This window comes from Calypte anna, chromosome 6, assembly GCF_003957555.1.
Source record: "Calypte anna isolate BGI_N300 chromosome 6, bCalAnn1_v1.p, whole genome shotgun sequence".
Lineage (NCBI taxonomy): Eukaryota > Metazoa > Chordata > Aves > Apodiformes > Trochilidae > Calypte > Calypte anna.
The window spans coordinates 33,073,121-33,088,326 of record NC_044252.1 but is presented as its reverse complement, the minus strand read 5'-3'; the positions used below and the strand labels follow the sequence as shown (position 1 = coordinate 33,088,326).

General features: G+C 43.1%; 1 protein-coding gene across 1 annotated transcript in view; it reads left to right on the top strand.

Annotated features, from left to right (window-relative positions):
- C6H10orf90 (chromosome 6 C10orf90 homolog) overlaps positions 1–15,206 on the top strand; it is a 55,002-nt gene that overhangs the window by 27,605 nt on the left and 12,191 nt on the right. The window contains exon 3 of the mRNA XM_008491762.2: positions 1,953–3,036. Within this exon, the coding sequence (XP_008489984.2) occupies positions 1,953–3,036 (1,084 nt within the window). The remainder of the gene's footprint in view (positions 1–1,952; positions 3,037–15,206) is intronic.

The following is a 15,206-nucleotide window of genomic DNA, read 5'->3' as shown; positions in this document are numbered from 1 at the left end:
TCCATCTGTGCAGCCCTTAACAAAAAAAAAAAAAAAAGAAATGTCAAATTAACTACTGGAGCATGAAAGATGCATCCAAAATAAAGTATTTCAAAGCAGAGGGAAGGCTTGAGTTTTGGAAGGTCTTAAACCTGGAGGTAGGAGTAAATGCAGTGCAGAAAACATGAGGCAAATGTTGTTACAAAGCATGAAAGGCACAAGGAAGGAAGAAAATGCCTTTCCCCGGGGCTGTGAAATTATTGAATTGTCAAAACCACAGGCAGCTGGTTTAAAGGCTTGATAAAATTTACTTGGCATTTTACCTCATTAATGAACCCTTGATCTACCTCTATTTGGGTTCCCAAATCAGCCTTCCCAAGAGTTACAGAGGAGGTCACCAGGTTGTAGCCAGGCAGGGTTTAGCAGAGAAATAATTTTCCCCATGGGCTTCAGTGCAGGGTCCCATCTCTGACACCCAGGAAGGAAGGAAGAACATGGCACCTGGGGAGGTCACAGCTCCATCAGTCACATTGTCTTCCCCAAGGGACAATATCAACAAGACAAGAGGGCAGGGTCTCAAGTTGTGCCAGGGGAGGTTTAGGTTGGAGATGAGAAAGAATTTCTTTCTGGAGAGGGTGATCAGACATTGGAATGGGCTGCCCAGGGAAGTAGTGGATTCTCCGTGTCTGGAGATATTTCCAAAGAGCCTGGATGTGGCACTGAGTGCCATGGGCTGGGAACTGCAGCGGGAGTGGATCAAGGGTTGGACTTGATGATCTCTGAGGTCCCTTCCAACCCAGCCAGTTCTATGATTCTATGATATGTTGAGCTACTTGTTAAGTACTTGCGCTGATCAGCAGATGATAGACACTCAGGTATGACTGAGATTTAGTTCATTACAAGCAGGAGCAGTGTAGGTACCAAATGGCACCTAAAATCCCAATGAACTTGGTTGAGCTTTTGGTAGGGAGCTAATCCTTCAGTTTTGCATCTCAGTTCAGTGAGGGATTTTTTTTCTCCTAGGATCAGGAGATGCAGAAGCACAGGGAAGGAGCAATGTAGTCAGCCAGTTGACAGCAGCAATAAGATGAGGCCAGATGCTTTATACCATGTGATTTCTGTGCCCAGCCATGTGGATAATAACAGCAGGAAATTTTAAACTCAGGTTTACTCTTTGTTGGGTATCTTTAACATAAAAGCATCTCCCTTGTCACATCAGGTGAAGTAATGCATGGGCTGTCAGGATAGATATTTGCTGTCATGGTTGGAAAAATGAATCTGGGCCACTGTCACTCAGTCTTGGACATATGTGGGATTACATCCTTGATAGGTGCCATTAAGTAATGATTAGCAAGAGAGAATTAATGAATTAACACAGTACCCTGAGCCCTTGCAGGAAAATATATCAGACTTGTGGTGATGTTCTTCTGTGCTTGTAACTGGGGAGGTTGTGGAGCAGTCATGATGCTGGTACCCACATGTCCTCTGCAGCTTGTGATGGCACCCATGAACCTTCAGGCTGTTCCATAATACAGATAAATACTTTTGAAATTCCAGCTGACCATCAAGAAAGAGAAGTTTGGAGTCTTTGCCTTTGGTTTAAAGTCAGGCTTTGACATGCCCATTTTTAAACAAACACAGCAGCAACAAATCCCACCTATGACAATGGGTTAAATGCTGAAAATAATAGTATAGAATGCACATTTTTTATATTTTGTTGGTGGATTGGTTTGGGGTTGGTTTTGTGGGGTTTTTTTTTGCACTAGGGGGATGAAAATTTCATTGAAGCCTCCCAGATAATTCAGAGCTGATTGCAAGAGCCTCTGTTTTTATATGACCAAAAAAAGTTAGTATGGCTGGAAAGTGAGCAGCAAGTCTGCAACAAAGCTGTCTGGTGTGATAGATGGTAGATGAGAAACAGTTACATACATTATGCTGGAGTGTGTTGATAATTTGAATCTTTTCATTTGCAGGAGCCTCTGTCACCCCAAACTGCAGAATTGATTTCACCGATAGTTATTTCACAGATGATTGATGAGAATAAATCAAAAGGAATCTGCCCTGCTTTGCCTCTGCACTCCACGTGTCCCCAGCCCACTGCTTGGCACATGAAGCAGTCTTTGGGTAGCCATGGTCCAGCCAACCTTGACAGAACATTGGTGGCACTGCCCAGCAGATTAAAAATCCAGGCACCTCCAGGTGACACCACTTTGTCCTTGGACTCTGCTGTGGCAGCAAAAAAACAGTGTCCAAACCAGCAGAAAGGCTTTGCCTCCATAACTATTACAGCCAGGCGTGTTGCTATGGGTTTCAGGAGCCCAAAGTTTGGAGCTGGGACCCTGCAAGAGCCCAAGAATTTGTCCCCCACCTCAAGCAAGGTCCTTGGTGACCTCCAGCGCTGGCATCCCCCGGGCCAAGCAACCCAAAGTGCTGCTGTATTCAGGATTTCTGAATCTTGCTCACAAACAGCTCTTAAGCCCCAAAAGCAGCTTTTTGACCCTGGAAAGAAGGAGAACAGCTTGAGTCATCCAAGTAGTGATGGGAAAGAGAAAGTGCCACCTTCCTTCATCTCCTGTGTCCACCTTCAGGTATCTCATCAGTGTCCCAGCACCATCTATTATTTGGACAAATCTCTCAACGTCTGCATTGACCAACCTCGAATTAAATGCCAAAAAATTCACAGGTCGACGTTGTCCTTCACTATAAATTGCAGTTCGTCGAGATTAACAGCAGATGGAGTAGATGGCATAGCTAATGGGGAACCAATCGAGGAGAGATGTCACACAAAGCTCCTAGGAGCAAAGCAGGCTCCACTCTGCTCAAACTTCAGGGCAAACTTCAGAGAAAATAATATTGTTAATAAAGTGAAACGACTGGAAGGCTCTTTGGGTAGTAAATACCCTTGGCAAAGTGTCTTTGTCTCAGAACTTCCAGCAGTTGTGGATATGCCTAGAGGACCTAATAACTCAGAACTGATGAGGAAAGGTGATGAGAAGCAGTCTGGCAGCCATCTCACTGTGTTTGCTCTCCAGCTTCTTGATTCAAGTGATGAGCCAGGTAAGGCATCTCCATAAACATCAGTCTGATGGATCAGAGGTTCTGGCTGGACCAACCCAACCACAATCATTTTGGGTCAGCAAATAACATCAGAGCAATTTGCTCTGCAAAAGCCTGAGAGTCAGAGTGCAACCCAAACCTTCCCAGTTCCAGAACTTCCATGGATATACTTGCCATGCCAGGTATTCATGTTGCTCATTAGGTGACAGAGACAACTCTGCCTGTGTTTTCTACATTAAGCCACTATTTTTAACCATTTATAACTGTAATTTATTATTTTTTTTCCTCTCCTGGTGATGTGTAAGCATTAGCTCCTGGAAATAACTAGCTCTTTCTTTGTATAGGGGCTGAATTTGAAAAGTGAGATTAAGGAGGAGATGGCTGCACTGAGCTTGGTTTTGTTCTCATTGAGATTAAAAATGATCATTTAGAAGGCTGCAGAAATAAGCCCAGGCCTTTTCCATCTAATGGCTTCAGATAAAGCTTTAACACATTTGTTTCAGACAAAGCATCTTGCAAATGTATTTTTTTTTCTATGTAACATTGCTCTTGGGGTAGGGAGAGGTACCATGGGGATTGCTCCATGCCCAGAGTGGTACAGCTGGGGCAGCTGTTTTACAGTCACTTGAATAACCACAGCTGAGATTTTTGACTCTCCAGGAAGGGAATGTGGATAGGAAGAATGTCAGTGAGAGAGTCTGTTTTATACCAAAAGCAATAAGGTTAAATCTACCCTCCTGTGTATCCATGGGCTACATTTAATTGCAATTCCTCTGTTCTCATATGGCTTTTTGGACCTAAGGGTCAGTATATAAGCATAAGCTACTTCCTAAGATTCATTTCATCTTCCCAGTGTGCAAATGGAGAAAGAAAAAAACAAAAAAAAAAAAGAGAAGATGAGAAGCTGTACAGTGTCTCATGGGCTGGACAAGGTACAAAACCTGGGATGCTCCATCTCTTTGCACCCTGCTGTCACTGCTCACTTGCTTTCCTGCATCTGAAATCTGCTCCTGCAGATCCCAGGGTGCAAAGAGTGAGCAGGCACTGCTTTATTCAGAGGTCTCCTGCTTTAACCTTTAAATAAATTATCAACAGAGCCAGGCTTTTCCACAGTGTCAGTAATTCCAGAGGCAGACACTGCAATGAAAGCCACACAGGTCTGCAGGGTGAAGCATCCCTCAGGCTGGCTGCTGAAATAAGCCTGAGAGAAAATATTTCTTTTATGCTTGTAAGTGTAATGCAGGAGGGATTTTGTTGAAGGGGAGAAGGCACAGTGAGGGGAAATACCAACCAGTGCTAAAGCAAGGAAGAAATGCAGAGGGATGAAGGCTGGTGAGAGGACATGGGAAGATGTTTAGACATTGGAACATGGTGGAGTCACCATCCCTAGAGGAATTTAGGGGTTGTACAGACATAGGGATATATTAGTTAAGGGTTTGTCAGTGGCAGGATAAGAGTTGGACTTGATGACCATGGAGGTGATTCTGTGAGATCCTTCCACTGACTGACAACAGCAAATTGGGAATTTCAGCTTTGGATTTCATTGCATACAGTCCCAATTTCAAATGACCATGTCCTCCTGAAGACTCCTAGGATTCAAGGCTTTGCTCAGCACCATCTCAGGTCTCTCTGAGATTATACCACAGAGAGAAGGATTAGAATAATCCTGAGCCTTCCCTGGGCTTGGTGACACAGTGGTGGTCACAAAGGAAACACTTTTCCTAGAAATAATTAGAAAGTGAACTAGGAGCCTGCTTCTGGCTCCACAGTTTTACTAAAAAGAGGAAATAAATGAGGTAACCAGCTGAGAAGTGCTGGGTTTTGAAAAGTGATTTCCACCTTTTGTGTACCCAAGAATACAGGTGTAAATAAACATGGGAAGCCTTACCTCCTAAACTGCTTCCACCTTTTGTGTGAGCAATAATGTAGAATGTAAAGATATATACTGCTCTTGAGCAGACCCTTGGAACATATAGGAAGGTATTTATCAGCTTAGCACAACTTTCCTGTGTGAAATTTGTATAAACTCCCAGAATAATCCTTCAAAATCAGTCTTTCCCACCAGGATCCCCAAAGTAATGAGCTCCTGCGTAGCCATTAAATGTGACAAATCCTAAGAAATCAGAGTTAAATGCAGGAGACAGACAGCCTGCTCATTAAAATGGGAGGCAATTGGTATGATTTTAACCTGGGAAAAACTGAAAAAGTCAGTTCCCTTTAGTTCTAAGAATGGGTGAAGTGAGGGGGAGAAGTGATACCTGAGGTCCAGAGGTGTTTTGCTGCAAATCCAGTGCAGCCATTTATATATATACATGTATATATAATTTTTTTTTCCCCTGGACTAGTTTTAAATACCTAAAGTTATAATGGGGCCCTGTTGCTTGTTGCTATGGCATGTCTGAGCATCCAGCTCCAAATGACAAGAGCTGTGCTGCAAGCTGCTGTATGAGCACAGCAAAATAACTCCCCTGGGAGCAAAGTCCTTTGTACCATTTCAGATTCCCAACTCTTTTAGGGTTTTTTTTTTCCTCCAGTGCTGACTAGCTCAAATCCCTTCCCGTTTTCCTTTAGTCTTTTGCCTGTTTGTACAAGAAGAAAGCATCAAAAGGTACTTGCTGCCCCTTTGTAGGTTCTGTGTTAAGACTTTAACATCAACATCTTCTGGATGGGAAGGAGCTGTGGAGAGCACTTTGTCCATCACAGTTCTGATGACCCAGAATGTCTGAGTTTATATTCAGTTGGAGCTGTAGGGGATGCCTTCCTGCCAGCAGAAGTACAAGTGGTAATAACATCACCATGATGAAAAAAAAAAAAAAAGAAAAAAAAAGAAAAAAGAAAAATAATTTTCAAGGCTAGACTTCTCTGTATGAAATCTGTAAATGTCACTCCCAGGGTGTATAATCTACCTTGGTAGGAGCTGAAATGGAATGAGCACCCAAATATTTCTCTGCTTTGCAGATACTGAGGCCAGGTTTGCTGTTTCCTAGGGCCAGTTGAGTCATGGCCTTTTTGGAGTGTCTTTTTCCTAATTTTTTGTGTGACTTCACTGAAGGAATCCTGAGTCTGCCTAGAGTGTTACTCATACTATTTCATGCTCAAATCCAAGCATTCACATCTTGGCTTTACACAGACCTGGATGGCCTAATCCAAAGCCCTGCTTTCAGCAGGAGGTTGGTCCAGATAATCTCCAGGGGTAGATAATTCCAGAATGTGCCATATAGGGAAAGGATATTTGAGGGCTATTAATGAAATGTAAATCTTGGGCTGTGCTCCTGGATGGTAATTACACCAAAATTATCCAAATCTCTTGGCTGTTGTGTTCAAAGCCTTGGTGCATGCTGTAGCATCCCAAGGATGGAATAAGATCTTGTGATTTCACTGCTGTGACTCTATCTACCACTGGCTTTGGGTCCTTTTATTCCATTATCTGCCAAGAACTGGACTGGAGGTGCTGGAAAAGTTACACTTGAAGTCAGACTTAGGCTGCAGGAGGATGTAGAGATGTAGGATAAAATTGTGGAGCTTTTTTTTCAAGTGTGTTGCTGTTTCAAGCATTTAAATCCCTTGAGGAGCTTTAGGGATATGCACCTGTAAATGTGAAATGAACCCACTGAGAGCCAAGTGACCCAGCTCAGAGATGTGACCAAGGTCCATGTCCCAGATGATGGATGTGCACCACCCTGCCCTTGCTCACAGCTTTTAACAAGCTGCCAAAACTTGCTAACATTGCTTTTAAGTGAATCCTGCAATTTCCTGTCTGGAGCTGGTGTCTCATAAATTCAAGGTAAATTAGAAATGAAAAGATTGGTCTCGTTTCTGCTGAAGGCAGGAGCGTTTTTAATCTTAATTTCTCACTTTTCATGAAGAATACATTCCATATTAATATCTAGTTTTCCATCCATCTTCTACAACCTACTACCTACTGTGCTCTACACTAAATTATTTTAAAAGGGGCAAAGAAAAGAAAATGGGACAAGATTAAATTCATCTTGACCTCGTGATTAAACAATATCAGCACTTTACTATGAAAGATTATAAATGCCTACTTCTAAATTTATCTCTTCAAGCTTAGATAATCTTGATGCCTGAACACCTTCCCAAGCCTCAGCTATGTTAAAGACAGCAATAATATGGACAGAGATACAGATGAATACATGGCAACTAAAGCTTTTAAGAGCTTTTTAAGAGCTTACACACAGCCAAGCCCTGAATGCATGAGATTAGTCTGTAGCTTTTTGTTTCTGTTTTTAAATGACAGATTATTAGTAGTTTTTGCACAGAAGAAAATGAAACAGATGCACTGGACCTCTGTGCCCAGAAACTTCACCAGGAACAAGTGAAGTTTGCTCATCCACCTCAGTCAGCCAGTTGGGTTTAACTCAATATCACAGAATGCAATTGGCAAAAAAACATATTTTGTCAAAACTTTGATTTTTATAACACCTGCAAACTTATTTTTCTTTTTTTGTTGCCATGCCCAAATGAAAGTTACCCAGGAAGAGCAGATGAGGTGGAGAGAAGTCAGTCTGGTTTGGGTGGTGGTTCTGGGCTGGCTCCTCCAGCCCTGCCTTGACTTAGGGAATTTGTGGAGACTGCACCAGGAGATGACACAAAGGAATCTCCTGGCTCTATATCAACTTCCCAAAAGTATGGAAATTGGGAATATGAGAAAAAACTTCTTTACTGTGAGGCAGCCCTGGCCCAGGCTGCCCAGAGAGGTTGTGGAGCCTCCTTCTTTGGAGACATTCAAACACCACCTGGGTGCAATCTGTGTGATGTTCTCCAGGCAAAGCTGCTTTAGCAGGAGGGATGGACTGGAGGATCTCTGGAGATCCCTTCCAAGCCCAGTGGTTCTGTGATTCTGGGTCAGGAATGGAAGGTGAATATGACGCGATGATGATGCAGGTGGCAGTAACCCCAGCACAGAGGGGGGGAGCTGGGGGGGGACCTGGGGGGGCTGTGCTGCCAGCATCTCTTCTCCTGCAGAGCCCAGAAATGAAGGATTCAAGAAGGGGAAGAACATGTTTGAATCAGTGAACAAGACAGATCAGAGAGCTGAGATTATAGTTGCTTATACTTTCTTCCTAAAGAGAATGGCAGGTGACTTGAAAGCATAATTTAATTAATTTAAGCAACCCAAGACAAGTAGGGGGGAAAACTGAGATAGGATTTGGGCTTTTAGGATATTGAATGGCCCAAGATGATTATAGGCTTTTGTTCCCATCATAAGTTTTATTAACAAGTGCCAAAGCCAAGAGTATGCTTACTAAGAGGTAAATAACTAGACTTTAATTTGTTTTAAGATTTTTTTGTGCATGTTTCTGTATTTTATATACATTATATATCCATATATTGGAGTAAAAGCAGAACAATTGGTGCTGTGAGATTTCAGCCTGCTGCTACCTGCAAAGCAAAAGAAGGTTTTTGTTTTAAATACCTATTGAGAAGCCTCTGGTATTCAAGACATTTGTATACCAAGAAAGTGGTTGTAGGTCAACTCTGAAATAATATATACTCCCTGTAATCTGAATGAGCAAGTGTAGGCAATGTTAAAACTTAAAGACTACTCACAGAATTTGCTTTCAATTACTAAATAATACTTGAAATGGTGCTAGGAATGACTGTGGCCTATCTGGTGTCCTTAGCTTGACTTCTGTTTATGGGAAACTCGCCACACAATAACCCAGAGTACAAGATTAGTGGTGTGTGTGGAAATACATCTATATGTGGATTTATATACATGAACAAGACATAATTAGATGAAAGCTGTTCCTTTAATATGGAATTTATTGTATAGAAACCTGAGTAGCTCCAGCTGATGCTAATTAACTCCCCGGCCTGTGCCTGCGTGCAGCAGCAGTGATGCTGAAGACAGGAGAAATGGGAATATATGGCACACAAGATTTTACTTTAGCTTGCACCTGCTAGGCGTAGGGAGCCAAATTTTCAGCTGATGTCAACCACCAGAACTATCTGCCTGCAGAGGGGGTGACACTGATTTACTTCAGCTGAGGATCTGGCCAGGGACATTACTGACTTGGCATTATGGCCACAGCAGCTGGTGCCGACTTGTTAAGAACAAAGGCCCACATGCCAAAAAGCCCATTAAAAGGGGCTGCTTTGATGTTTCTCTTCATCTGGTATAAATTTAAAATGGAGGAGGCTGTCAGTTTCCCTTAATCTAGATGTTTTGTGTCACTGGGTCTGTGGCACTCTGCAATGTGACCCTCCTGTGCTGTATGGGGTGCTGAGGAACTGAGGACTCAGACCTTACAGATGCTGCAGACTCAGAGAGGAACTGGCAGCCCTCTGCTGTGAGGGACTCTGGAAGCTCTTGCCAGCCTTTGGGACAGACTCCAACCCATGTGATGGGTAACAGCAGTTAGTTTTCCTTGTTTTGGAAGGTTTTAATTCATTTGGGAAGGAAGGGGATGCCTCCTCTTCTCTGGGGGGTGTCCTGGGAAACCTCACGGGAAACCGATGCTATCCTGATGCCTTTTTATGTTAGTGGGGTACCCAGCTCCTGAGCTTTGCTTCTTGTTTCAGATGCCTGCTGGCATGTTCCCCATCCTCTGCTGTGACAAAGGAAGGAGTGGTGACACTGAGTTTAAGAGAAACAAGGGATCAGTGGGGAGGGAAATGGTTTCTTGCTCCACTTTCTGAGCAAAACAACAGGACTCAGAAGAGTGAGGTGGCCCCTGCCTTGTCAGGGATGTGACCCTGGGAGGGATGATGCTCAAGGATGTGAGGGCCAAATCTGCCCCTAGGCTGGTTTCCAATTACAGTGCTGGTGATTTGGTGGCACTGTGATGTCCCAGTGGCCCTGGCTGTGATGCAGTTCCATGTTCTCTCCTGCAGCTAATTTTTCTTGAACAATTTTCTCTGTGGTTTCAGGCAGCGAGCAGCCATGGATGGTTGAGAGGGCTGCCCTGTTAATGGTTTTATGAGCAGCATTTCTATGAGTGAAATTAAAATTACAATAATGGAATATATACATTTTCCCAAAGATGTTCATACTGTCTGCTGAAGAACCAAATTCAACTTAGGCTCTACTTGTTTTGGCATGTGAAAACGAAGGGTTTGATTTTTCCACTGTTTTTCATCTTGTGCAAGCTGGATATTTTATCTTTGAGCTGTCAGAGTTGGTAAAAATATGAGAGAAATGGAAGTGGAAGAGTGGAGGGGACAATTCCCTCCTTAGCACCCAAGGGGGGGGGCAGTGGAGGGCTGAATAACAGAGTCATTAAAATAACCATTAAGAGATGGGCTGCATGGATGCAGTGACTGCATTATGGCACTGCAGGGAAGGACCTCATTTTCCCCTTATTTACACTTGGTTTAAAGTAGGAGCAAGTCTTCTGCAGGCTGTGAAATGAGCACTTGGCTCAGCCTGGCTGCAGTGAGTTATCAGAAAAAGCTGAACAAGTAGGTGTCTTTGACATGATGAGAATACCAAGTGGTTGAGACATTCCTTACCCTGTAAATCACCTTTTAAATGTTCTGAATCATCCTGGATTTTTAATTTAAAAAAAAAAAAAAAGTCACACTGCGTTGGATTACTCCTTGAGTGACTCCAATGGTGCCTGATAGCTTCCTGCATGACATCCTTGAAATGCAAACAGGGATTTCTAACTGGGAGATTTTTTGTTAGGTAGATGTTACAGAGAATCTCTTGTAAGTACAGCAGCAAATTTCAGAGTATTTTCAATAACCATTTCCATGGTTCTTAACAACGTGAACAGAAATCCTCTCAGGCTAAGGCTCAGTTGCCTGGGAGCTCTGGGTTTGTTACAGGCACTGCCAAAAAGCCACGACAAGAAAAACAGTGATGGTTCCAGGCATGAGTCTAAAACCTAAAGACTGATTATCTTCAATGAGAAAATAATTACCAGGTGCTTGACCAGCCTCTAAATTATGAAAGGTCTGATGCAAAGGGAATATTTTTCCTTTCATCCCATCCCAGCACATAGGAAGCAAAAGGGGGAAAATGTTAGCAAAATCTACAAAGGTTGTTCTCCACCAGCTGGGTGTTGGGAACTCACTGGTGCAGGCAGCCGAAGCAAATCAGGTGGGTGGGTTATTTCCTGACCACTGAAATATTCTGCCGCAGTAACAGACTCTCCTGATTCCAAGAGTAAGATGATCTCCTGCAGGTGCCAGGCAAGGCTGGTGCCTTTTCATAGAATCATAGAATGGGCTGGGTTGGAAGGGACCTCAGAGATCATCAAGTCCAACCCTTGATCCACTCCCGCTGCAGTTCCCAGCCCATGGCACTCAGTGCCACATCCAGGCTCTTTGGAAATATCTCCAGACACAGAGAATCCACTACTTCCCTGGGCAGCCCATTCCAATGCCTGATCACCCTCTCCAGAAAGAAATTCTTTCTCATCTCCAACCTAAACCTCCCCTGGCACAACTTAAGACTTTTCCCTGCTTCACTCCTTGCAAACCACACTCCTGGGCCACCCAACCTCTCCATCAGGGTGTGTGCACATGGCTACCAAGTAGCCCCCTGAATTAAGTGGTGTCCCCTTATTTAACACCAAGAGAGAAGACTGATTCATCATTTGCAAAGTGTTTTGAGAAGAAAAATTGGCAGGCACCACAGGTTTATTGTTGGGTGCCATTGATTTGCTGTGTGATGGGGTTGTTTGCTCCGAAGCCAAGTGCTGGAGGATCCTAATTTTGCCAAAAGCCTTCTGTAAACAAGCTGTTGCTTGACATTAAGAGGTTCTTCCTACTTTGGACTGATTATAGGTTTGAAAGCTAATAGCTCTTCTGTACACTTGATAAGCTTTGTCTTTTAAGTGATAACAACTTCCTCCAGTCGAATATTTTCTTTTTAATACTTTTTTTTTTTAACAGAAGCCTCTTCCTTCTGAGAAACATGTTTGTAGCTGTCAACTAAAAGAAAATATACCTATAAAAGAACTAGAAAAGCTCTAGAAAGAAAAAAAAAAACAAACCCAAACCCAAACCCCACCTTGCTTGTTAGAGAGGATTTTTTTAATCTAGATTTCCAGCTCGAGGTGTAACTGATATAAATGAGATAATGAGTCTCCATCCTGAGCTATAGCTAAGATAATGAATCTCCATCCTCACCAGGCAGGGCTGTTTGAAGAAATGTTCATTGGCAGTAACAGTTTGGCTGTTTTTTCCCTTCAAGCTTGCCAAGTGGCCTTGACTTCTGTTCTTGATAATTCTGGAAATGCAACTCTGAGGGCATGGCATGCTCCCTTTTTTCAGGATCCAGCCCTGGCTTTTTATTCAAAAGTAAATCCCAGACCTCATTAAGCATTTTGATGAGGGAGCGTGGGCAAGAGCTACGTTTTTGTCAGGATTTTAATTGTAATTTGGGTAGTATCCATGGGTACTGATGCTGCACATTGGTGACACTGCCTGGTGCAAACGTGTCCTTTGACAGCCACCACGGGGCAGGTGAGGACACAGGGCTCAGGGCTGGTCAGCAGAGATTTTAGTCAGAACCTCTACATGTTGTAGCACTCCTTGCTGATTGATTCAGAGTGATGTCCTTACCTCAGCAGTGATGTGAGCAAGGAATTATTCATCCCATCTCCCACCCTTTGACAAACGCCCAAATAACTCAGAATGGCATCTTTGGTCTCAACATTTCCATTTTTCTGTGGTCCCAGGATGTAGGGATGATGTGAGCTGTTTATTTACATTGAAGATCGTGTGGTTTAGCAATGTTAAAACTGGATTCATCAGTCTTTGTCAGTGTTAAAACTGGATTCATGATAGGGATTAATTCATCAGTCTTTGTCATCAAGAGTCTTGGATTGGATCATGGATCACTGTTTGCCCACTCAAGGGACATGTGAGCTCCCTACAATTTACCCCTACATATGCCTGGCCCTAAAGCTTGAAGAAGACAGAAGTTTCTTACACTTAAGGAAAATTTATCACTACTTTTCCCTGCTTGGAGCACCAGCAGTGTCTGCTTCCATCACGGAGGTCTGGGAGAGCTCAGCAGCCCAGGGCATGGGGCTTTGATTAAATTTAAGAAAGAAACCCCAGCAGGTGGTCTCTAATGTGAAGCTGACCTGCAGTGGTGATGTCTGATCTCCTGAATGAGACCCAGAGAACCAGCACTTTGTGTCTCCTTCCCCTGCTGCCTCTTGTCAGCCTTGCTTGGTGGTCACGGAGGATGAGTGATGCCCTTCAGATGAGTGGTGGCCAATTTCAAAGGAGCACTTTGTCATGAACCATCAGAAATCCAGCCTGAAACCCTGGGAAGAGTGTTCTAGGAAAGTATGAAAAGCTGCATTATCCTGCTCAAAAGTGAAAAGACCAAAAAAAAAAAAAAAAAAAAAAGAAATGCATAACAATGGGAAAGGGTCTGTTTGCCTGAATTGCCCATGTCTCAAGGAAAGGCAAGTTTAACCTGCTGTAATGCTGGGTCACTTCCTGTTAGCAAAACCCCCTGAAGGGAGAAGGGGGAAAATGGAAAAAGATCCTTTACAGTAAAACAATATACGTATTTTACTCCGGGATCAAGGATTCTTTTCAAAAACCACTTTGAAAACCTACCCCTGGTTTTACGGAATATTTTTAACTCCTCCAGCATCATATGGTTTTCACTAAGTCATTATTTAGAAATTGAATGTTGTCTTTTTCTTGCTTGCAGAGGGCAATAATGGCTTTTCTCTGAATGTAATTGTGCTTTTGTTCCTTTTTTTTTTTCTCCTATAAGCAGCTGAACTTTTATAACTTTTACAACTATGTTCTGCATTCAGTGGATTTTATAACAGAGTCATTCAGCTTTCTGGTCCTTTGAGCTGGGTTCTCCTGTATCTCCCCTAGCATTACACTTGCATGTCTTTGTTCATTAGCTTAAAGTCCTTCTTCAGCTGGGATAATAGGAAAAACATCCATTGCTTGTCATCCAGTTGCAGTTCTGGCTGTTCTCAGAGGGACATCTCTATGTCAAGTTGGGTGCGTGGGGATTTGGATACACAACTCCAGATAGTCTTAATGAGAGTAACAGTCCTGATTCCCTGCACACTAAATTAAAAATGGATCCAGAACGTGCAGAGTGAACCTCAGTGATCCTACATTTAAATACCTTTGCCTCTTTTTTTTTTTTTTTTTCCCTAAATATCATATGCATCTGTGTTCATTAAGGTAACTGAGAGCTGCTTTGAGGATGAGGGAGTTGATGTCTGGAGCCCAGGTCTGGATGGTTTAGCTGTGTTTTCCTGGGGATTGACTGCTTCTGAAAGGTTAATTCAAGAGTGGGTTAGTGGAAAGAACTGACCAGATTGGCTCCATTATGATTCTGATTGCCTGTGATGTTAGACAAGACCAAGGTACACCTTTCCTAATTGCCTTTATTAACTAAAGAAATACCTCCCCACCATACCATGAATTATAAGTGATGGCATCAGCACAAGGACTAAGGAAGACCCAAAAAGGCTACAAGTGTTTTTATACCTGAATTTCATACAGAACCCTAAGGGTTTTAAATCTTTCTTTGACATCCTTTTATTGTCATAAAGTGGAAAGAAGCAACCATCATTTTTTATTATTATTTTATTTTCACCCCCCCAGTTGCTAGTTTTGTTCATGCCTTTCTTTTCCTTCCCTCCAATCCACATCTTTGTGGGAATTCCCAGCCCCTGTGGGCAGGAAGCCCCAGGTGGCATTTCTTTTGGCAGGGAGGGAAAGCTCTCTCCATTCCCACTGCATGTAAGAAATTTCCTGGGGCTTAATTCTCAGCTCTTGAAGGTTGCTGTACTTACACTTGGAAGCCAATATCCACACATAGCTAGTTCAGTAGTTAGGAGTAAATGGAGTGTGAATACTCCAGACATCTCCTTTTTCTTTTGTTGAGATCTGTGTTTTTAGATATTAGAGAGGAGCTGGGGCTTTCAGACAACTCCTCTGCTCACTCCCATCCCCACTCTTTCACTCTGCTTCCTTGCAGCCCAATTCCCACCACCCCAACTTTTCTCTCTGTCATTGCCCAGCCATAGCAAAAAGCTTCTCCTGGGGACACCACAGTGGCCTGAGCTGTCTGACAGTCTCAGAGAAGCTCTTTGGCTTCACAACACAGACATCTGCTGCCCAGACCATTTCTTGATAGGAAGACAACTCATCTCCTACTGGGTTGCTGCCTCAGATGAGCAGAAACTCTTTTCTCCTTTCCA